This window comes from Lathamus discolor, chromosome 5 (assembly GCF_037157495.1).
Source record: "Lathamus discolor isolate bLatDis1 chromosome 5, bLatDis1.hap1, whole genome shotgun sequence".
Taxonomy (NCBI): Eukaryota; Metazoa; Chordata; class Aves; order Psittaciformes; family Psittacidae; genus Lathamus; species Lathamus discolor.
The window spans coordinates 12,458,438-12,481,564 of NC_088888.1; the positions used below are offsets into that span (position 1 = coordinate 12,458,438).

At 39.8% G+C, this 23,127-nt stretch overlaps 2 protein-coding genes across 2 annotated transcripts in view; one reads left to right on the forward strand and one right to left on the reverse strand.

Moving 5' to 3' along the window:
* NVL (nuclear VCP like) overlaps positions 1 to 12,240 on the forward strand; it is a 42,198-nt gene extending 29,958 nt beyond the window's left edge. Inside the window, exons 20-23 of the mRNA XM_065679787.1 lie at positions 4,055 to 4,131; positions 5,583 to 5,671; positions 10,167 to 10,237; positions 12,000 to 12,240. Coding sequence (XP_065535859.1) covers positions 4,055 to 4,131; positions 5,583 to 5,671; positions 10,167 to 10,237; positions 12,000 to 12,044 — 282 coding nt within the window. The 3' untranslated portion in view covers positions 12,045 to 12,240. The remainder of the gene's footprint in view (positions 1 to 4,054; positions 4,132 to 5,582; positions 5,672 to 10,166; positions 10,238 to 11,999) is intronic.
* A 5,074-nt stretch (positions 12,241 to 17,314) lies between these two features.
* Positions 17,315 to 23,115, reverse strand: DEGS1 (delta 4-desaturase, sphingolipid 1). The gene is made up of 3 exons (XM_065679788.1): positions 22,952 to 23,115; positions 21,282 to 22,024; positions 17,315 to 19,159 (listed from the first exon to the last, which is right to left on the reverse strand). Exons 1-3 carry the CDS (start codon positions 23,031 to 23,033, stop codon positions 19,013 to 19,015), a joined length of 972 nt encoding a protein of 323 aa, XP_065535860.1. The 5' UTR covers positions 23,034 to 23,115; the 3' UTR covers positions 17,315 to 19,012.
* Between the last annotated feature and the right edge of the window lie 12 nt (positions 23,116 to 23,127).

Genomic DNA, 23,127 nt, shown 5'->3' on the forward strand with positions numbered 1-23,127 from the left:
GCTCCAGCTGAATTTGCTCAACAGCAATTGTGCCACTTAGTTGCCTTTAGGATTAAAGGAATCTTGTGATGATAAAGGTTGTAGGTCAAAGTAAATGTGAAAATGTAAAATATTGTGGGTCCTCCCTGGGGTTAATGGCACATTCCGCTGCTTCAGAGATGTGGATTATAGAATTCTAAGGAAGAAGTTCTTTACTGTGAGGGTGCTGAGGCACTGGAACAGGTTACCCAAGCAAGCTGTGAATGCTCCATCCCTGGCAGTGCTCAAGACAGGTTGGATGGAGTCTTGGGTGACATGGTCTAGTGTGAGGTGTCCGGGCCCATAGCAGGTGGTTGGAACTGACTGAGCTTTAAGGTCTTTTCCAACCCAAACCATTCTATGATTCTCTAAGTATTACAGCAGTAATCAAGGCCTTTAAGAAAGAACATGGAAATCATTACAAATTATTTGGATATTTTCTACTTCCACTAGATCAGCAGCATTAGTTGTTAAAAGCAGGTATTCCGTCCAATTTTATGGGTGTTTTTGTGAGCTGCAGAGGAGACCAAGTCTTCGCTCTAAGGAAAGCTAGCACTGTATTATGAAGAGTGTGGCAAAAATTACTTAGCAACTTCGTAAAAAAGTAATTTCAGACTGATCTAAGCATAACGTTGTGGTATAGGCAATAGTTAATCCCATAGGAGAATTCACAAAGTCAGAACTCATTCAAGCATGTTCCTTCATGCCAAAATAGTTGTTCCAAAAGTCAGACTCTTGTTACAAATTCAGGATGTTAGACTTTTCCTTCATTTGTACTTCATGGAGGAAAAAGAAGTATGCTCCTGTTTGCTGTTAGCTCTAAATCAGTTTATTGTTTCTATGTATTATGAAAATATTTCAGTTAAAACTTTTTACAACCCTCTTCTTAAAGATGGTTACCTTTTAAAAGACCTAAAGAGAATCTGAGTGTAACATCCCTGAATCATTTTTCAAACATACCATAAGGAATGATGGTTTTTATTTTACCACATTTATTTTTAAAGGTAACTCAATGTGTTCTTTAAAAAATGGGTTTATATGATCGTTCGGCCTTAATAGAAACAACCCTGTCCTTCTGGAAGAAATGGGTAGTAAGGGTCAGTCAGTCACTAGACTATCTAAACAGAGCAGAAAGCTTCTGGTACAGACTCTGCTCTGGTGTGTAACATGCAGGTCTTGCTCTTCCTATTTTTTGCTGGAGAACCTTTGGAGGTTTGTAGGATCTCGGGTGCTCTCACTGCAGTCACTGGTGTGGGGAAATAGTGCAGCAAAGCTTGGGGCAAGACTGCCTGGGAAAGGAAGGAGGCATTAAACAAAACTGATTTCTTTCATTCTCTCATCAATTTCACCTGCTCACACTCTCACATCCACATACAGTCACCACGGTGCATGCATCTATGTGGGTAAGGCCAGGATCACTTGTGTGCTCTACTGAGGATAAGGAACTCTGTGTTGAGTCCTCACTCATGTCTTGGCTTCCTCCTGACTGGCAGTGACAAATAGTTGCTAGAAGTGTTTTCTAGATTCACTTTAAGAACCAAACAGTTCAAATTGTGCTTACTTCAGCTGCCATAAATCTTGGGCGAGGTTGCTGAGAAGTGTCTTTGCTCCCTCCTCCTGGTAATGACACTGGCTACAGTCTGAATGTTGCGATCACACCAAGAGGAGTGGCCCATGGAATGTGGTAACCTTGTCGTTATCCTGTTACCAGAGCGTATTTCTGCTGACAAACCATCTTTACTGTGGCCTTATCTGAACATGTGCCTTCTTGTGATACAGGCAACACATTGCATAGTGTTTACCAGCTTGGTTCCTGTGGATCCTGTCGTTGGTTATCAGGGCATGTTATTTTTGGAATGCCAGATACTTCCATGCGTACTGAATTCATACCAGTCTTAATTGGATTACAGATCTTTGTAGTGATTGAGATGTCAAGTCTTGGACGGATTATTTTTCCTCAGTTCTTAATTAAGAGGCCAGCAGAAATGAGATAAAACTCTCTAAATGAGTCTTTGTGTGTTTCTATGTCCATTCCATGAGGAGGCTGAGGCTGTTCTCCCTTTACTACTTCTGCAGTCACCAGAGTTCTCATAAAGCTAGGCAAAGATTTGTTATTGCTTGTGTTAGGAACGAGACATACGTTGCTATTTTCTTTAAAAATGCATAGGAGTTATCTACAATAACAGCATGGAATATGAAGAGAGAAAAATATGTTAAATTAATTGAAATACCTTGGGTTTGGTCAGATTTCATCCATGCATTCTAGGTGAGGAAATTTGAGTACAGGAACACTTGCTTAAATATGCGCTCAGGGCTAGATGAACCCACATGTTTGGTGCAAATGTGATGGTGACCATATGCATTCCCAGAAATCCCTGAGGAATACAGGCACAGGATGTGGAAACTGAGAATCGTTGCTGAGGGAAAACATGGATGCTTACAAAGGCAGCACTGAGGAGCAGAGAAGGGAGTAAAGGGGAGGAATAGGTTGTAAGGCACCCAGCCTAAATGTGGGTTGAAGCCTTGTTGTGAAATGAGAGAGTTCTATTTCAGTTAACGTGTACAAATCAGGCATTTTCAAATTGCATATTAATTATGCAAGAGAAGCATGTCTTCACATGTTTAAGTTACTAGTGTTAGTTACATTCCTGGAAGCTTGTATTAAGCTTCTCTGGTGCACATGCTACTGCGCTTGTCTCCAAAGAAGGCAGATCAAACCCCTCAGACAATACCCAGCATATGTTTGCTGCTCAAAGCAATAGGTAAAACATTTCTCTTTAGCAAAAGTGGTGTCTGGCTTGTGGTCTTGTACAATTACTACAGTATCCCATATCAAATTGTGCGAGGCTTCCTTGCTTCCAGGTTAAACTCAAGATGTTGAAACATTCCAAGATGTTTCAAAATCAGGCTGTTCCTTTGTTTCTTTTGGTTTGGTTTCCACCCCCTTTCCTGACTGGTGTTCTGCCAAAGATTCATTCAGGATTGTTCCCATACTCAGCAGTCAGTAAGAACTGCAAGGACTCGTGATTATTCTACTGTGTTACATATTCCAGGGGTTTAACTTGCCAGTTGCTATACATGTTGGGTTTCTTCCTTGTTGGAGGTATTGTAGGTATGTAGTAGCTCACCTGAAGAAGTCAGAATTACATGAATTTGTGCATTTCTGTCATCTGATTTTCTGGCAGAAGTGTATCAATTGTATCAAAAAGTGACCTTTCTTGTCTAAACTCAGGTGTTGTTTGATATTGTAGACATCTGGAATCTCTGTACTACCATGGTACTACTTAACTGTTGTCTAAGGGTAATGGATCTCCACGCTTACAGTGTTTGACAACTTAGTTGGCTAGTTTCAACAAATAATTTATAATGTTGGTCAATAGTTTTTGCTGTTGCAGATGCAAAAATAATAACAAAGGAAACCACTTCTGGGATTTTTGTGGAGCAAGTAGTAATGATACGGAAGAGTAGTGTCAGTCTACAGGACTGTCTACAGGATGTGTTAAGCTTTCATGAAATCCAGAATGGAAAACTTCTACGTTTGAAAATACATGCGTAGAAATAAAAGATGAACTAGTTCAGTCTTCAAGGTGATTGGTAAGACCAAATCTACATGCTTATTGCTTAGGTGTTTGATTTCAACACATAGTAAAACTAGAAGTTCAGGTAAGCAATGCTGTTGATGTAACCAGTTCTGTAAGACACGTTTCCATCTGGTACAGTGTCAGTGTTGCATTGCCCTGTGACAGGCTGGCCATCGTTTTCTGAGAGAAAATCTAATCTGTTGGTGGGAAGTTTAAAATTTATCATTATTTAATATTTCATAATGAAATGTTTTTAAGGCTGCTTGTCCTTCTTGTGGGTTTGAGATTAAAAGCATGAATATATGTGGGTATTGCATTAATATATGTGGATATTTCAGGGATTGTTTCAGAGCCCTGTATGATATCTGATAGATGAAACTTAATAAATTTGAGGATAGCACGTGTAAAAAATAGTGGCTTCTTATCTTCCTCTTCTTATTATCTCATCCCTTCAGGATGGCACCCGGCCTCCACTAGATACTGATGTAAGCCTTGAAGAAATAGCTTACAGTCAACATTGTGATTGTTATACGTGAGTAGCTTCTAGTTTTGACTTTAATATTTAATATGCAGTGCCAAAGGTCTTCTGATGTGTAATAATGTGTGTTATGTTGCTGTCATTAAGACAATGTCTTAACTTTCAGGGTTTATAAACCTTCTCCCTTACACTACTTTCCTTGCTTTCAGTTAGGCTTTTTCCCAAGGAGTCTGTAGGAGTGTATGGATCCTAAAGTCTCTTTCATCTGGAATAGTCCTCTTCATGTTGTAAATACAAATCAGCAGAGGCCTCTTGGTTTTGCTTGTCTTTATTTTCTCATCTTGCGTAATCTGAGGATAAAAGAGCCCTCTAAGCTGTGGACCCATATACAGTGATGATGGAAAGCAAATTGGTTTTAACAGCCATAACCAGCTCCTGTCCCAGAGTTGAAAGCAGTGTGCTTGACAAACCAGTGAGGGCCTATTTCAGCCTGTGCTTCGGGAATACCAAGGCATGTGTTTTAGGAAAGCTCAATAGCCGTATCTGTCAGAATAATGTGTAGTTGCATTCTACAAAACTTCAAAAAGCTTTAATCTCTTAAATGACTTATTAATAGCTAATGATTTTCTTGAGTACCCAGAAGTTAAGGTTGCTTGTCACAACATTAAATTTAAGAAATGGAAGCTATCATCAATAATGATTTCTAGTTTGTCATTGTTTCACACTTGGGAAAGATCAGTACCTTTTCTTTCTCTGCCCCTTTCACTCACTGTCGTCTGGGGGGGTGTTTGGTTGTGGCGAGTTTTTTGTTTGGGATTTATGGTGGGCTTTGATTGGTTTGGGGGTTGGGATTTTAGGTTTGGGGTTTGTTGTTGGGGGTTGGTTGTGGGGTTTGGTTTCATTATTTTAATACAGCAGCATTTCTGGCACCCACAAATGCAGCATGGGGAGTTAACTGAGAACTGTCTTTGGTTCAGTGACTTGCACCAGTTTAAAGGCTTGTGAAAAGTTGAACAGCTGGAAACTAGAAGCAAATCTTTAGAAAGATTGATCTGACCCTGTTTTCTTGATACTATCATTTTATGAGCATATTAACTGTTGATGCAGCTTCGAGCAAGGCAACTCCCTTTTGTAATAGTGGGTGATTCCATTTGAATCTTTCATAAGATTGATAGGGAAAAAAAAAAGTATCATGTTCCCACCAAGTGGCCCAGTATTAATCAATCCTTCAGCATTTTTAAGGCTGCTAAATGGGGAGTTTGTCTCTTTCCTTGCTTCCCATTTATTTGATCTTAATCTATGGTTAAGATCTGAGGATGTCACTCCATAATGAAGGCTGCAGCACTGCGTAGCTCTTGTCCCTCTTTCCAGTGTTCTGAAGATTATTCTTCATGACAGCACAACCAGTCTCTTACCAGGATCTGTAGTGTTTTGCCTTTCTGTATGCTATCAGCAAAAGACATGAGGATTTATCCTACAATAACCTATTCTGTTTGTATCTGTAGAGGAGCAGACCTTTCCGCTCTTGTGCGTGAGGCTTCAGTTTGCGCCTTAAGACAGGAAATGGCCCTGCAGAATGCTCAAAGCAAGAAAGGTAAGCAAGCTTTACAGAACTCTTAACTGAATATAGAGAAGATAAATGGACTGTGAAGTATTTAAGGTCATTCAAGACAAGCACAAAGGCTGAGCCAAACAAAAATTGTCAGATTTGTTTCAAGAACACATAAGCATCTTTGAAGTAATTGCAGGGGAGAGTATAGGAAAAAATGGATATGCTGCAGGTTCAGCATATTTTCTTCCTAAAAGAACTGAGCCTTGTAACCCTAAAGAAAACTTTGTTAAATTGTAGTAGTATAATAGTGTCTATATATGCATATACATGCTATTGCAATAGTATAAGCTTACAATTCATATACTAGACTGGATACACCTTTGCCAAATTTACACAGCACCATCAAAGGCTAATTATACTGACTTATTTGCAGATTTGAGTCCATTTTTAACTGCAGACATACTGATCATATACCTTTGGCATTCAGTTGTGTTGTTTAACTGAATACTTGCATCTAGTGTAATGGTGCTTGGAAAATCTGAGTGCCATGTTTCATCTTAGGTGCTGAGCTCGTGAGGAGCTCTTGCCAGGACTTTAACAGGGAATTACAAGTAGTTTCAAGTACAATGTCTGCCTTTTCCATATCTCTCTGCAATTTTAAGTTGCATTTTCCTGGTTCTGAATTACTTTTTCTATACAGATAGGAAAATGCAATTGGAAATTGAAGCTCTTGTATATAAAATGTGCATCTAGGTTTGTTTTTCCAGTAATTTTGCTTGTTATTTTACCTTTGAGTCAAAATGCAAAGCTAAGATGGAATTGTGACTTTTCACATTATGTCCTTGGAAAGCATATTGGACATCAGAGGCATAATGAAAGCCTAAAAACCATGATGGAATTTTGATGGCTTTGATTCTTTCTGTTTGATCTGGTAAATATCTGGTCTCATCTAGTTTTTGACAGCAGCAGGTTAACAGAGCAAACTGTTTGCATTTTTTGTTTTGAGGGAACTAGTGTGTTGGTTTAGAGTGGGGGGGAAAAAAGAAACAAAGAAGGATAACCTTCACAGTTGTGTGACTTGGATACCCATTTTGTTTACTGTAGATGATAAAAGCTTCTGATTCGAGATGGCAATTTCTGAGTTTATCCGGTCTGTTTTACAAGCAGGCTTATAAAATACAGCAGGCTTTAATCAATCAGAGACGTTCATCACTAGAATTCAGCGTCCACAATTACGATTGCAGCCTGAGCACTTACTGTATGGATGTGTAGGCAGCCAGCAAGTCCGTAATATATGCCTAGCTTGATCTGCATGTTTATAGCAGCTGCCTATTTGGGATGTCCTTGGGTTTGGATTTCCAAGCTGTCAGCCCTGGCTTGTGGTTTTGTTCATTTATATCTTCAAAAGGGTAGTATGTGTACACACACTGGAGAATTTCTTCCTTCAGTGTTACCACAAGTGCCTCCCCTCCCATCCTCTGTGCATGACTGTAGATGGGTGATGTGTGTCCTTATCAGTCAGTAGTTTGGAATCACCTGGCTAAGATCAGTGCTGCTACTTTCTGTTCTGTAGAAACTCTGTGGCAACTTCCTGGTTATACCTGGTGTTCTCCCTCTAGATCAGTTCAGGGTTGTGGGGTGTTTTTAACACTCAGCAGTGGTTTGCTTGAAACAACTTGTTTATAGTGGAATGGAAATGTATCCTTTTTCTGATATTTTTCACAAGAATCCATAAATTCTACATCCAACTTGAACAGCTGCAGGACAGCTGATGAGGTGAGTCATTGCAGTCTGGGAGTTGCCAGATATTGCAGCTTGGCATAAAAGAGGGGGGAATCCTAACAACAATCAGTCCAACTTTCAGTTTAGAGTCATGCTGGAGTTTCTCATCACTGGTTCAGCATCTGACTGCTCAGACAAGTTCAGTATCACTTGCAAAATTGGAGTTTCCACTTCTGGCTCCCTTCCCCAACCCACTGATCAACATGCTGTATAGAACAGATTTTAGCACCAATGCCAGAGCGGGACCCTACTGCTGCTTGTTCCCGATCCTGAAGAGGGACCATTAATCCTTACACTCTATTTCATACCCTTTAATCAGCTTTTAGTCCACCAAAGGATAGATCCTACAGTCCCTTGGAGCTTACCAGTCCTCTGGTGGCTGTAACAAGTTACATGATATAGCCAGCAGTTCTGCAGTTTCATAGACAAGTTCCTTCATCACCTTTGGGTGAACACCATCTAGTCCTGCTGATTTACTGTTAACCTCATACCTTTCCCATTTTAGTTTAATACTTCCTGTATATTATTTCAAATAGATGTAGTTACAAAGAACATATAGGGTATGAGGAGTTCTTAATACTTCCTGCTGAAAAGGCAAATTCACTGACCTTCTAAACTATGATCTTACCCCAGACCATCCTTTATGGATATTATAAGATATCCAGTGACCCCACATCACCTGCATAGTCTATAAAGCTGATCTTAAGAAGGAGTAGTTAAGAGCGAGTGTGGTTTAACAACTGAGATTAGAGTTTTGTATCTTTGCAGTTGCATTTGAAAAGCAAGATCTGGTCCTTGTTTGATACTTTCACGTTACGAGGAAAGGGAACCAGCTATCCTTCCTTCACTCATTTATGTAAATAGCTAAAAGAAACAGTTTCATATTTGGTTAAGTTATACCTGTTGATGTACCTCACTATTTTATCATTATCAATATAAATAGTTTTAACTGATAAAACACTCATACCTACTTACTCAGATTAAATGGTTTTGTCATCAGAAATCAAGGCAAACTACATAAAAGCAGGACAAAGAGGTATAGATTACTGACAGCTGAATTCTCCCCAGGATCAAGCCTTGTGCCTGTTTTTATCACACAATAAGCATGAAATAGCCTAACTTGCTTTCAATAAGAGGTAGAACTACTTTACCTAGCAGTAGATAAAAGTGTGTTTATGCCTAGCCATAGCTATCAGCAGTTTCACCTTGACCTTTTCTGATAACTATGTCCTTAGCGATACTGATCGTCCTAGTTGCTGAATGCTGTTTATTCCTTTCCTCCCTCCCTATAGCTGAGGCTGTATCTTGTTTCACAATTTGATTAAAGAGTTACAGGCTTAAAAACAAAACTGAAAGCAGAATTAAATTCTCATAGCTTCATTTTATTATTTTTGGAGTTCCGATGACTCAGTCTTAAAGTAATCTGGCTTCTGTGAAAGGCCCACATTGAACTTTCTTACTGTAACTAGGGTTTCCTTGGAAAAATAAGTTGAAATGATATTTTTAGTCTACACCTTTATACTGGTATAACGTCATACAGTAATGGGAATCTTGAATTAAGAGCTTCAGAGAACTAAGCTAAGAAAGAGCAGTAAGGATGTGTGTTTAGTTCAATGAACTTTAACCTTCGTCTTTACTTTTCAAGCAGGTAGTCATAATTGTAGACTATTTGCTGTTCTGTTTTATACCTTAAATAAGCTCTTATTTAATTTAGTGCTTTCCATTCACTACATAGTTTTTTGTTATATCAGCAGATTGTTCTAACTCAGACAAATGTATTAATGAGGAGTCCTGACAGTTTCTTCATGTCTGCACACCCCACTTCACATTACAAAGGTAGTGGCAGTACCCATCTGTGGAAACAAAATCATCGTAATGAAATGCATTGAAAATTCACCAGGTTGACTAAAGACACACTTTTTGTACCTTTCTCACATCTAATACCTGGGTATAATATTAGGATTGCAATGAATCTATATAGTAATGGTATCTTGGGATTTTTAAGTCTAAACAAGGCACTTGCATGTGAGAGCAGAAGATTCTGTGCTTTGAGGTGTGCATATGTTTTAGCATACTAAAAAAAAACCACCCCAAAAAACCTGTTCAGAAGGTTATGATTAGGAATAATTAATGCAGCAATCCACAGTAAGGTCAAAAAGGCAATTTGCATAAACTTAGAGTTGTAGAAGTGAAAGCTTGCATCACTTCTGGGTAATGCCAGGCAGTACTATAAAGTCAATTATTAAGGAATTGAGCATCCTGTAGTAAAGCTGGAATGATAAAATGTTTTCTAGGTACTTAATAGCACTCTGCATGGAAGTTTAATAATAAGTATAGAAAATAGACCCCAGAACTGGAAGCAGCAGGATTTGAGGCACTCGCTTCCAGAAGGGTTGAGGGACTTGAATTCTAACTGGATTTGATGCAAGCTGCAGTTAAGTCACATCTTTAAAAATGAAACTCTCAGTCAGCAGGTAAAAACTTAGGTAAATACCTAAGAACTTTCTGAAACAAGCATTCTTTGGCTTAAGGTGCAGGGGCTAGAGGGATTAAGATCTTGTCTAAAATCATAAACAGGAGGCTACATAAAACTTGTAAGAGTTCAGGTGGTCTTAATACTGCTGAATTTGATCTCATCCAACTGACTAGCACATGCATTTGGCTAGGTTCCAGGAATGCTGCCTTGAAAAGCACACAATAGCTTGATTGTCACTTGACTGCAGTTTTAACCCATTATTATGCTCTGTTCTCTAAGGAGAAATCAAGATTTCCCGTAAACACTTTGAGGAAGCTTTTAAGAAAGTGAAATCTTCAGTATCAAAAAAGGTAAGATAAGCTTTAGGTATGCAGGACTCCTTACTCCTCTGGAAAGGATACTCTTTATGCTGGAACCTGGTGGGAATAGTAAAGGTTGCAGTATACTTGCATATTTCAAACTGACACTACCTGTTCCTGCATTAAACAAACCTAATGCTCTTTATAAGGTTAGAAATTGAAGTCTCTCCTTTCAGCTGCAGATGATGCCTTGCATCTAGATAGATTACCATGCTATTGAGGTTATATTTTAGTATGGCACCTTGGACTTCTCACTGACATTCCTGGATTAATTATTGACCTGGAACTAACCTCTTAGCTGTGGAATAATCAGCTAAAAGCCAAGGCCTTTAGAGTGCTCCACATCTTGCCCTCACCTTTTTCCCCCCTAGATGAATGTGACACCCAAAGATGCTCAATCATTTTTGTTACTGTGCAAAAAATCATTTTGAGATAGGACATGAAAGACTAGTGTTTTATCAGTCTTTTCATTGTTTGCATTTGTCAAGGAAGTTTGTTTTAAAAGTTTCCTTATGACATGTTCTTTTCAATGACTGGAAGGAAAGCTGTTCAATCATCTCAGTTACCAGAACTGAGAAGTTAATACATATAGAAATTGTTACTGCTGTAGAGTTCTCCTGGATAGGTCTCTGTGTTGCCAAGAGTGTACTGCAGCCAAAATAAACCAATACAGTCACTTTGAACACTAGCAAGAGAGAAGTTAATTAGTTAACGCTTTCCTTTCATTGTTATGTTGATGGTCATTAACCTTTTCTGAAAGTTAGAAGTGATCTTTGGCACCAAGGCCCTTTAAAGATGGTACTTGTGGTTTTCTTCCCCTTTGCTAATCACTAAGCAAACAGCTAAGAAGAAACAGCCACAGAAACTTAAGAGATGTTTTAACTTAACGATCACTTAGGATGTATTCCTTCTGATTAAATAATACCCAGAAATACAATTCTGCATTTCAAAGGCATCTCAGAGCCCTATATTTCAGTTACAGTCATCTGAAGAATCTTCACAGTTAGATATTTTGAAGTACAGTATACTCATCTGCCATTTACAGATGCTACTTCCTAACTGCTAGACAGATTCAGTCTGACAAAAACTCTTCCTTCACACCTTCCTATGAATACTGGAAGTTAAAAGCTGTATCTCACTGATTTAGTGCTTCTGACTCTTCTTTTCCCTCCCATACATATCTCTGAGTTCTATTAACATGCTTTTGGTTTCACCAGTTGACTCAAGACAAATCAAAATAGGTTGTTCTTAAAGCTATGGACAGGCATCACATTCTGAAGTCAGTTATTTCAGTGCAAGTCAACATCTTTAAGTTTTCTGTTGCTCACAAATTTCATTTAAAGTGCCTACTGAAAAGTATGAAGGAACAGTTAAGTTAGATTATCAAAAGAAGATCCTGTCAGTTCACTTTGGCAAAACTAAATTTGGGAATAAAGTGTCAATTCAGCTCCCCAGAAAAGAGGCACCATCTATCTTACTAAAGCTGTAATTCTGAACCTAACATGGCAATTTTAAGTATAAGAGCTCTTGCCAGAGGCATCTATTAATTACACATGAGGAGAACCTTATTAATGAGCCAGGGTAGTATGGTTTTGCCATATTTAGGTTTTTGTTTACAAGTGTTTTAAAATACAGCTAAGTGGGTCATAGAGCTGGTTTGTTTCGCTTTAAATAACACATATAAAGTCACTTTTATACAGTGCATGATTTTTTACCATTGTCTAAAGCTTATTTTTCTTCTTACCATTGTTAGGATCAAATCATGTATGAAGAACTACGTCAGTCACTGTGCAGGTGATACATTTTACAATCCTCAAGAAGCTTACTCTGTGCTGGTGGAGTTTGGCCATATCTGTGCCTGATTTCAAGAGACGGGTTGGAAAGAAACTGTGCTAGATCTCTCTGAACTTTTTAAACTGTACCTGGAAAAAGGTCATAATGACCTACTGCTCTAAACCATCTTTAACTATTTCCAGATTAAAAAATAGAACACACTTCCTGCTTATCATGTTTTTAAAAGTGAATGCTTTTAGTACTAAAGGGCTAATACCACTCCTATATTTGGTGCCCTTAATCAGGAAGCCCTCGGAGACAGAGAGGCTAACCATTCCAGTGTTTACACTGCTAATAGCCGTTTTCAACCATAAATGAAAATGGCCAAGGTTGCAGGAAGGAAAACTCTTGAAGAATCACTGGGGTGACAGAGCTGGGCAATCAGACTGGGAAAGAGCTGCACTCTGTTACCGTAACATGAATCACACCTTTTACAGATACACTGGCACGTTATGACTGTGTTGGCAGGTTTCTTGGAGCTCCCAGCAGCTTCCTTCACCTTAACAAAAGGACTATCCACAGATGGCAAACTGTCTTAAAGTTACCTAGGAAAGAGGGAAGTTTGGAAGTGCTTGATAGTGTAGTTTAACAGCCACCTAAGAAACATTTGAAACTGCAAGATTTATCTAGCAAGCTGATTCTTAATTAACTGACAAGCCTGCAAGAAAACAAATCTATTATGCATTTGAGTTTCTTAACTGAAGTGTGTTGATATCCTCTGGAGGAAGGAAAACATTACCGGTTTTGAGACACAGGGTAAGAGCCTCAAGCTTTTTAAATACAAAATAAAAAGAGGTCAACTTTCATCATCACACTGGGAAGTATCTGAGTTAAGACAAAACACTGAAATGTGACAGACACAGCAGTTGATTTCTGAAACCTACAAACCCTCATGGATTTTTCTTACCCATGTCATCATTCTACAACATTCTGTAATCATTAATCTCAGTTCCTATCTTTGATCAGTCTTAAGCTTAGTAAAAGCACTACAACCAGTCAAGGAGCAGAAAAGTAAATTTCTGCTAGCAAATTTTATAGTCTTAACTTCAAATGATACTTAATGAAATTTCAGTGTAAACAGTAAAATAGTTTTTATAGCAACATTTATGCTGTAAGCATCCCCACCTACTTTAACATACAAGAGGGAGGTGATCATTTCATGTCCTACTTAAATCATAATTCATTTAAGCAAATCATCACGCTTTGCTGATCTAACTTTAAAACTGACCTTGCCTCAAGGGGGAACAGTGCCTTACATCTTTGATTCTTCGCTAAATTGCCATCTGACAAAAGATTTTTCTCCAGACGTAAATGGGGGATGGGGGGAGATAATCACAAATCACTCACCCCCACAGACTTGTGTTTTAAGAATACTGACACTCGTGGCAAATTGTACTTACCACTGTGGTTTTTGCACAAGATGAGATACTCCCTCTTCAGTGACTCAAGCTGTGGCCCATATGACTAACAGATGAAGCCCTTGCATATAAAAGAGAAGATCTGATAATTACAAGTAAATCAGGCTTGGAGCTGCAGAAATCCAAGATGAAGGATCATTATTTTATCTCAGAGTAGTTTCACTTGTGCGTGTCCATTACTGTGAGGCCACGCAATTAGGACATCAGTTAAGAAACTAATGTAGAAATCATACCTCGATGTCACGTACAGAGCTATACAAGAACCACCTATGTCACAAACTTCTTCCTCTTTTAGCTCCAAATCTACAACTTTTTTTTTTTTTTACCACCTTTCTTAAATAAAAGCTCTTTGTTTTATAGGAAGCTACAACTGTGTGGAAGCAAACTGTGAACTCTTAGTACAGTAATACACTCAATTTACTTGGGTGTTTCAGAGTTGACCAAAGCAAAGAACCGAGCATGAACCCCATGAAAACAGTATATGGTATTTCAAATACTAACTTTGAAAGCGTCACCCATTCTACCTTTACATACAGTAATTCTAAAGGCCATCACTGATTTTACCTGCCTGTGGCACACACTGGTTTCAAAACCAACTATATAAAAAGCAAATCAGGAATTAAAAAAGGTCTAATTGTGATAAACTTAAATATGTTATCCTTTCCAGGAAAGGCTATACATACACAAAGTGTGTAACTTTCAAGGTGTCTGATGATCATTCTTCTCTAACACATGATGGTGGAAACAGGATGCAGGAGGGTTTGAATTTACAAGGAAATCTTCAGTTGAAAGGCAGAAGCCAGACCAGTCAAGTGTCCATATACTGTTTGCTTACCTTGGCTGGGCTACATGTGTGTCAAGGAGCAGACAAGGGCAGGCAACTGAACTCTATTTGACTGTTCACACAAGAACATGCTGCACCCACACTGCTACTTTTTCTTGATGGAAATTCTGCTTAGGTTATTGTACTTATCACTGAAAAAAACAACTTGGTAAGAAAAAAAAAATGCAAGAGCCTTTGTACACAAAAAATGAGAGCTGCTTTAAGGAACAAGTCTTTTCACACAATGCAGAGACCACTACTTTGTTCTGCATATGCAGCTACCACCCTTCCTGTCAGACATGCCTAGCGGTTTTCCCCTCTAGTCATCTTGTTTGTTGTGACAAGTTCACGAAACTGTTCATCATGCCATTCTCCTCTCCCTTTTCCCAAGGCTAGCCACATATCTAAATCACAGTGATGGTTCTGAACCAGAGCATATTAGATGCTAACTTGAGCTTGGACAGGGGGTAGAGGCAGTGCAGGGGAACTGTCAGAGAGGAAACAGTCTGCATTCTTGGTTCAGTAAGAAACTTTTTCAACATCTCTGTCCTTACTGAAGTCTTGGATAGCACTGCAGGCTTGATTGTGAAATAGAGGATTTGATAGAGAAGCAATAATTGCGTACATGGAGTTGCAGGTTACTATACTAAAGACACAGCTCCATAATTCAGACACACCTATTTGTCAGACTGTTTTCCTAGGACCTTGCAGAAGCAATCTTGGCAGACCCAGAAGTAGCTCCTGGGCTTTGCAGTGCACAAGCTAGAACAGCAGAACTTGGTTTTGCTTCAAGTCTTTTGAGTCTCTTCAATTACAGAGCAATACTCCTCCCAAGAGCTGTGTCTTAGACTACTGACCATGCAAGATCACTACCTGAAAGCAACTTGTCACCTGTTTGTCCAACAGGGTTAGAATGGCAGCCTGCAGTCTGCAGCATTGACATTATTGCTTGTAGAACCTCATCATTAAATAAGGAATGAACAGCTTCAAGTTCTACTGTTGCCGCCACACTACTTCATCTGATACAACAAAAAATGCTGAGGAAGCAAAGCTGAACCACTGAACTCATTACCTAAGTGTCTACATACTTAGCACAGACCCATTTCTCAGCATCTATAGACTTTTAAGTGTGCATTTACATGCTTGCTGGTATGTAAAGACTTAACCAGACAACTTCAGAAACACAAAACTGAAAGTCTTAACTGCTTTTCAGCTCACCTCTGGTTCCAGGTAGGAAGTCTTGCCCTGGATCTGAAAGCATGGAGCTCTGTAGCCAGAAAGATGCACCCATTTAACACGTTAATTGTCAGTCTTATGGAGCAGACCGGTTCAACAGCAGAACAAGAATGCCAGAGGCAAGAGTTGTTTTGAAAGAGGAACATACCCACGCCTGTCCTGTGGGAAAACTCATGCCTAGTATGATGAGATTCCAGGATGCATTACTTATTCCACTTAAGCAGCTTCAAATAATTAGGGGCGTGTGTGTTAAAAGCCATGCGAGGCAGTTTATTCTGAAAACTAAGTTACTCTGAAAGCCCTGAAGGGGATTCAGAGCTCTGCACAATTTAACTGCAGCTAAAATACTTGGATGACATGTTTAACACAGCTGACCCAAAGTCAGCTCTGTTTTGACAGTTACAACTCCCTGGCTGATTGCATATAAAGGAGAGGTTTGGCAAGCTCACAAACTAGCAAGATGCTTTACGTAGCATGTACAAAGGCCAAAGTTAACTCATTCCCATCTGAATAGATCTATTAAAACATTGTAGTTGGTTTAACTGTTATGGCTCTTAATCACAGGACCATAAAATTAATGCTCTTTAATTTGTTCTTCACAGATTAGTCAAAAGGTCCCTCCAACTTTCAGATAAGTGTTGCTAACATTATACTAACCTGTTTCTACCAGATACATTCTAATAGCATTAAAGTTACTGAATTCCTTAAAAACAGTAACTAGATGATTCATATGTATGTCAATAAAATAGTATTATTTGTGCCATGCCTTTGGACTACATGCCACATTATGAGTGGACTAAACTAGTTATTCATTTAGAATATACCAAACAAATCAGGTAGTCTGGCTGGTCTTAATTCCTTTTACCAGTGGTTCAAAAACACTTCTGACTTTTAGGGATGAAGTTTTGCTGCCATACAGGTTAACTTTCAGATGATCTGCTTCTGGCAAAATCCCTACTACAAGTTAAATGCCACGGCCTCTTGTGTATAACACAGTAATTGTATGCCTAAGAACAGTCACCACCAATGCGTGCAAGAATCAGGCCATGGTGTAGACACAAACTTAAGTCTCACTGGCTGAGATTAACCTAGTCCAGTGATTCTTCTCCAATAGGTAGCCAGTAGCAGATGTCTCAAAGATTACAGCAAGCAGGGAATTCCCCATTATCCTGCAGCTTTTACAGTGAAAATAGTGTATTTATAATCACAGCTGAAAGGGAAGATCACTGAACACCTTAAAGCAACATCTGCAATTTTAAACAACAGAAACAGCAACTTCAGTCCTGTTTAGAAGCAGGAATCCACACTTGGATTACCTATTGGGAAGATAGTAAAGGACATCAGGGATTACATGAAGTAGGTAACTAAGCTCAAGTATAAAATTTGGCTTTGAACTCTGGTTATTTTATCATTAAGCCTAACTGGTATTTCATTAAAACTATAGCATTTAGCCATAAAACTTTCCAGAGATTCTTTCCATCCTTCATCCAGCTAGGTTAAGCCATCAACACTGATGAGATTTAATTCCACCTTTTGCTTCTTAAATTGAGCAGTCATGCAGAAGTGGCTTAAAAAAAAATCCCCCAAATGTATGTTCTGCAACTTAAGCCTATTCAAGGTGTTCAGCCGACATTTTCCTTGAGTAGAAAGGCAAGGCAATGATTCTTTACACTCAATAGAACAAGTCTTACATCTGCTGTAAAAATATCAAATTTCACTAAAACTCAAGCTCCTCAGTATAAGGGGACCAGTCAAAAATTCATCCAATATTACTTTAATATTTGCTTTTTAATTACATGTAAGAATACTAGATAAAGTCTATTTTGACATTACACTCTACCCTGAGCAGTATGCTGGCCAGCTAGCATGTTACAAAGTGACTTCATTATCCTGCCAGTAAGTGGCTGGCACACTTGCATACCAATTTCTATTGCTTAGCCACAGGTAAGGGCCCCACACTTAAACAAAACACATTAAAAATAAGACCACAGTCGAACAAGGATTAAGAGGCATCAACATACTCTTGTCAGGCTCTCAGCTTCTTAAAAAATAAATCCCCCAAGAACACATCAAAACTAAATGCATGAGTTGAAGGCAGCATCTAAAAATTAAGTTACTTACAGCAGACCAGTGTGGACAGCGGCTAAGACTTACACCTTCATCAAATTCCATCTTTGTAAGTGAACCATAGGGTCACCATTTGAGATTTAAGGGTGATTTGTAGCTATCTTTGGCTGCTTAAAGCCTTCATCAGTGCATTAAATGATAGAAGGTAAATGCACTGCTCTGAGGTATGTAGAGATTCTTCAGTGTTCAGGAAGTCTATGCATTCTCTGTTCCCAATTTAAAAACTTCTTAAGCAGGAAATCTGATATCACCACCTGTGCTTCCACCACATTTTAGTATGCAAGAAAGGCAAGTGTGTATGTAGGGTACTGTAGGTTTAGGAAGGAAAAAAAACCCCGATCATTTAGCAACACCTTTTTATGTACACATGTGACTAATATACTTAATAGTTTGCCAGACAGTACCTGTTTCAATTGCTTCAGTTTTCCATACAAGCTGAATTTCCAAATGAGTGTAAAAATTTATAAATTGAGCATTTAAAACCATGGCAATAGCAGAGACAATTATGACAAACCTAAACCTTTTTCTCTGAACACAAAACCCCCAAACTGTAACAAGACTTTCTCCATTATGAAAAAGGAAAAACCTTATCAGTTACATTAAGCTACCTAATGGCTTAAACAACACAACTCTAAATACTGGCTGCTTAAGCTATATGCCAACACAAGCAGCTTAAACAGTAGGTGGCAACCCACAAAGTTGGTAATACCTTTGAATTCCTCACCTTTTCACAAGGAAGCCACACAAGCCTTCTCAAAGACACCAGGTTCATTCTGACAGATTGCTCCTTAGAAAACGTGGAACTTTAAAGCAATGCTTCAAATGACATGTTACATATTTAAACAGAAAAAGACTTAAAATTTCTGTGCAAATTTAGTTCATCCACCCATAAGTTAGGAAATACTTTCAACAGAAGGTTTACATTAACAAATGATGTTAGGATAGAATTAACAGGTAAGTACAGCATTTGAACGCTAGTCATCTAAACAGCATTTTGTGGGCAGTGTACTACATTGAGAACTCAGTATTTTTTAAGAGGCAGGCAGGTATTTTACATAGATTTAACACCTGCCAAAGTAAATCTGTAACAAAGTGATTTAGCATTATGTATATAACACTGATCTTTAGGCAGACATTAAACCAACAAATCTGAGGACTGTGAGGAATGTTATAGCTGGTAGAAGCCTGCTACAAAATCCTTAAGGATGCATTGCTGTGTTGCTGTAAATCTTAATTCAGGACACTGGTGAACAGCTTTAGCAAGAGACCTTATACCAGCCACTTTAAAGCAAGCAGACATTTCAAAGTCTTTTTTTGGTTGCCAGAAGTTTAATCTTGCTTCACTTCACCCTTTAAGTGCCTTTTCATACGTGAATATGGGCTGATTGTGTCATCCATCACGAAGTCATATAGTACTTTTACCCAAGAGTTATATTGTGGCAGGTTGTCATAGTATTCAGCTGCTATTTTCTTCACCTAAAGAAGAAATACAAGGTTTATTTGCTATTTATATTAGCACTAATAATGACACTTCACAATCCTCAATGTATAAATTAATGCAGAGCACTAGAAGTCTCATTTTAGCTATTAAGAGTCTGTAAGAAAGGCTACTAGTATCACAGTATGAAAGTTTCTTGAAGAAAAAAGCTACTCCCTGGTTGTTAAATAAACATCATGTGAAACTTTTCTACTGAAGCTTACTAGAATAAGCTGCTAGCACTGAAGTCCATTCACTGTGCTACCTACAGAATGATGTAGCTCACGAAAGTACTTTGGTTGCAGTGGAAGTGGGTGATTCAGTTCAGTGCAGACTCATATTAGTTATCACCAAAAAGGGTATTTTACATTCTAGGAAGAGATGTTGAAACACAGCTGTTTTTACATGTAGCTTCAAATCATAGCACACAAGGGGAAAAAAAAATCATTTCTGAGGTACATCCTGTTTCTGCAGACAGACATCAAAGAACATATGTAAACCACTTCCAAAGACTTTATTCTCAGATGTACATGCTGACTAGACCACTGTTACAATCTAAGAGAGATGGAGTTTCAGTTAGATATCCTTACTGATATTTAAGGCCCAGCACCTAAAGACTTAAAAACCTGAACAAAACAAACCTGAATTTTCACTAAATTCCATAGCTTTAGACAGAAGAAAAATATTAATCCACAAACCAACCCAAGATACCTGCATGCCTGCTTTGGAGCTGAATATTTTTTTTGATCCATCATCACACCGATAGTGTGATCACAGTGCATCTAGCCACTATGCTTTTATTCAACAGTAATTTTACCCAATACCCCAGCTGGAATCAAGTGTTCAGTTACCTTAGTGATCTTTAGCACACAGCACAGCAGAGTCCAGTCCAATCAAATTAACTATGCTCTTCTAAAAGGCAGCTTTGTTCTTTTATCAGAGCTGTGGATTAAGAGTCCTATAGCAGAGCTGGGTATTCACCTCTGCAATTAAGTACTTGGAAAAAAATTCATTCCCTGCTTACAACTTAAGTACTCTTCCAAGAAGTGAAATGCTGATTCACCAGCACAGATCTCAGTACCAAGGTGAGTTAAAGCAGCTTTGGCTGCATTTGAAGATGCAATCTATGGATAAGAAAAATCATCTGTCTCTTTCAAAATCAAGAAAACCCATAAAAAAGTCTCAACAAAGGAGTTACAGAATTTAACCACCCTGCTAAAGTAGTGCTGGAGTAGTTATTTCACCTACACATCCACCACTGACAACAGAAACAACATTCAAGCTTATACTCCAAAGGCACAAGCTTACAAGGTCACTACCAAGTGCAGTAACAAAGCTGCAAGACAAACACCACAGCTGCTGTCAAACTGCAAATTTAGCATCTGATTAAAAACATTTTCCACTGATAAAAGCAACTTTTGACTGAAGATGAGTTTTAGGTGTAACCCTGGAAGCCTGTGTTCCCATACTCCAATTGGGACACACATAGACAATGACAATTAAGCTCCTGCTTAAAAGCCAGCAAAGACTTGGAGGAACTAATTTGAAAATTCCCATCTACTCTCATGTGGAAGGTCCAAAGTCTCAGCTTTGAAGCCTAACACTTACTTAGGGTTCAAAGGCTCTCACTAGAGGAAACTGAGCTGCTCCAAACTAGAAAGCTATTAAACACATCACAGTACAACAAATAGCAGCAGTACCTCAGACCCTCTCTTTTCCCCATCAGAGAATGACAGTGATAGAAGAGACTGAAGGATAAGCATGCCTAAGAACACCATCCTTCAGATTTCAAAGACAGAACCAACAAATCTGAAGTTATTTGCAACTTCTTAGCTAGTTTCTGAAGAAATCAGAAGGCTGGTTGTGATTAAAGAATACTCCATTAAGTGCACAACTGAAGACATGTATTTCCTCCCCTACACTTTCATGGAAGAGACTGTGGTTAGGTTAGGAGACCACCAAAACTATAAATAATTACCCCCTTCATCACAACTTGAAAACAGTTCTTTGTTCTTGTTTGGGGTTTTTATCTCCCCACTTCCATTCTTCTATCAGTGTTCCACCCAATTTTCAAGTAGGGCTTATTTTGAGCAAAAGTAATAACCTTGGAAGTAAACTTACCAGTGGAAGGCTCTTGCCAGGAATATTAGGGAAGTCATGATGTTCATTGTGATAGCCAACATTAAAAGTGAGCAAATTAAGTGGCCCATAGTAGGAATAAGTCTCATGTCCTTTCAAAAACATGTAATGTTCAGCTATGAAGTGTCCTGAAATTGGGTGCAACCCAAGTCCAAGTACTGAACCAGCAAGCATGTAAAATGTGGATTTAACTCCCCATAAATAATATATCACGACATCAAAGGAAAGTTGAGCCAACAAATTGATTATTTCAAGTCGAGTAATAGGTTTGGGATTGATGCAGAGAGGTCTAATCGCATAGAAAAATGGCTGAAGAACAATCCATATGAACTTCCTAAAACGCGTGCAGAAAAACCAGCCTTCAAAGTTGGTAGGAATGTCCACATCAATTCCATCGCCTCCTAAATAACGATGATGATCCATGTGGTATCTCTTGAAGGATATGGAGTATGGGAGACCAAGAGGGAGGTTGGCAAATATCCCAAACCATCGATTCCACATTGCTTTGCTGTTGCCAAAGGCACTGTTGTGGGAGATCTCATGAATTGCCAGGGTCATGGAGTGGCTAATACAGCTTCCAAAAACATATGCCCAGAAGATGACCCATTTCCAGTCCAAGTCTTTAACTAGGTAAAATGCAGTCAACTGAGCAAGAACCATCAGCACAACCACCCAGATCAAGTTGTAGTCTGGCTTCATCAACGCCTTAATCTCTGGATGCTTTGCTAGATGGGAAAGAATTCAGTGAAAAAGAGCAGTTATTTAGAAGCTCTCCTCGAAACCAACTACCCCGATTAGATTACTAAAGCAGATATAGCCATTCCTTCCCTTCCCCCCAGTTAGGGCTGTCTGCAAACACGATGAAAGCCCACCAGCTTTCCACTTGTGACATTTATTGCAATGATGAATCCTTTCAAATTAAATCATTTTAGCGTTTTTCTGTTGCTCAGAAACTAGACACGTACATGACAAGCATCAGTACCACCTCAGGCTACCCAGAAAGGAATAGCTTTGAACTGACAACCCACCAGCAATTCAGAAGGGCTGATTTTGGCCATTTCGCTTGAAAACGCGGTTATTCACCACCACTCCCGGGTGCCGCGGCGGCCCCTACGCCCTGCACACGAGCTATTTATACCGACCACCACACACGTTATCAGTTATTCAGCTCGCTTCCTACCGCACGAAGGGCTCCGCGGAAGCGGGCGGCTCCGGCAGCGGCCCGCAGCCCCGCAGGGAGTGAGGGGAACCGCATCACCCGCACGGCTCCGCAGCTCTCACTTCGCAGCTCCAAATGGAAGCCCGGGCCGCCCACTCTACGTCTGGGGCTCGGGCTCTGTCTCCGAGCCGCCCCCCGCCTCCTTCTTCTCCTTCCCCTCCCCCGCCGCCAAGGTGGCGGCTCCCGCCTCCACATAGGCGGCCGGCGCCGCTCCCCTCACTCGGCCCCGGCCGGCTCTGGCCCCGGCCGCACTCCTCCGCGCTCGCCAGTCCTCACGCTCCGAGCTCCTCTAACGACCAGCGGCGGCGGACGGGCCCTCCGCACGGCGCCCCCGGCGTGGGCGCCCGGCAGCCATTTTGTGGGGTGTCCCCCGCGCCCCGCCACGCAGCCAGCGGCAAGGAGCGGCAGCACGGCCGCCACCTCTCCTCCTCACCCAGGATCTCCTTGCGGCGGTCTGCATGCGGTTGGTCCGTGTAGACCCACTCGAAATCCTCTCTGGCCACGGTGTTGCCCATCTCGGCAGCGCGGCGACCACCAGCCCGCTCGCCCGTACCCACCCGGCTCCGCTCCTCAGCGCCGAAACCCGGGCACCCACCCTCCCGGTTCCGT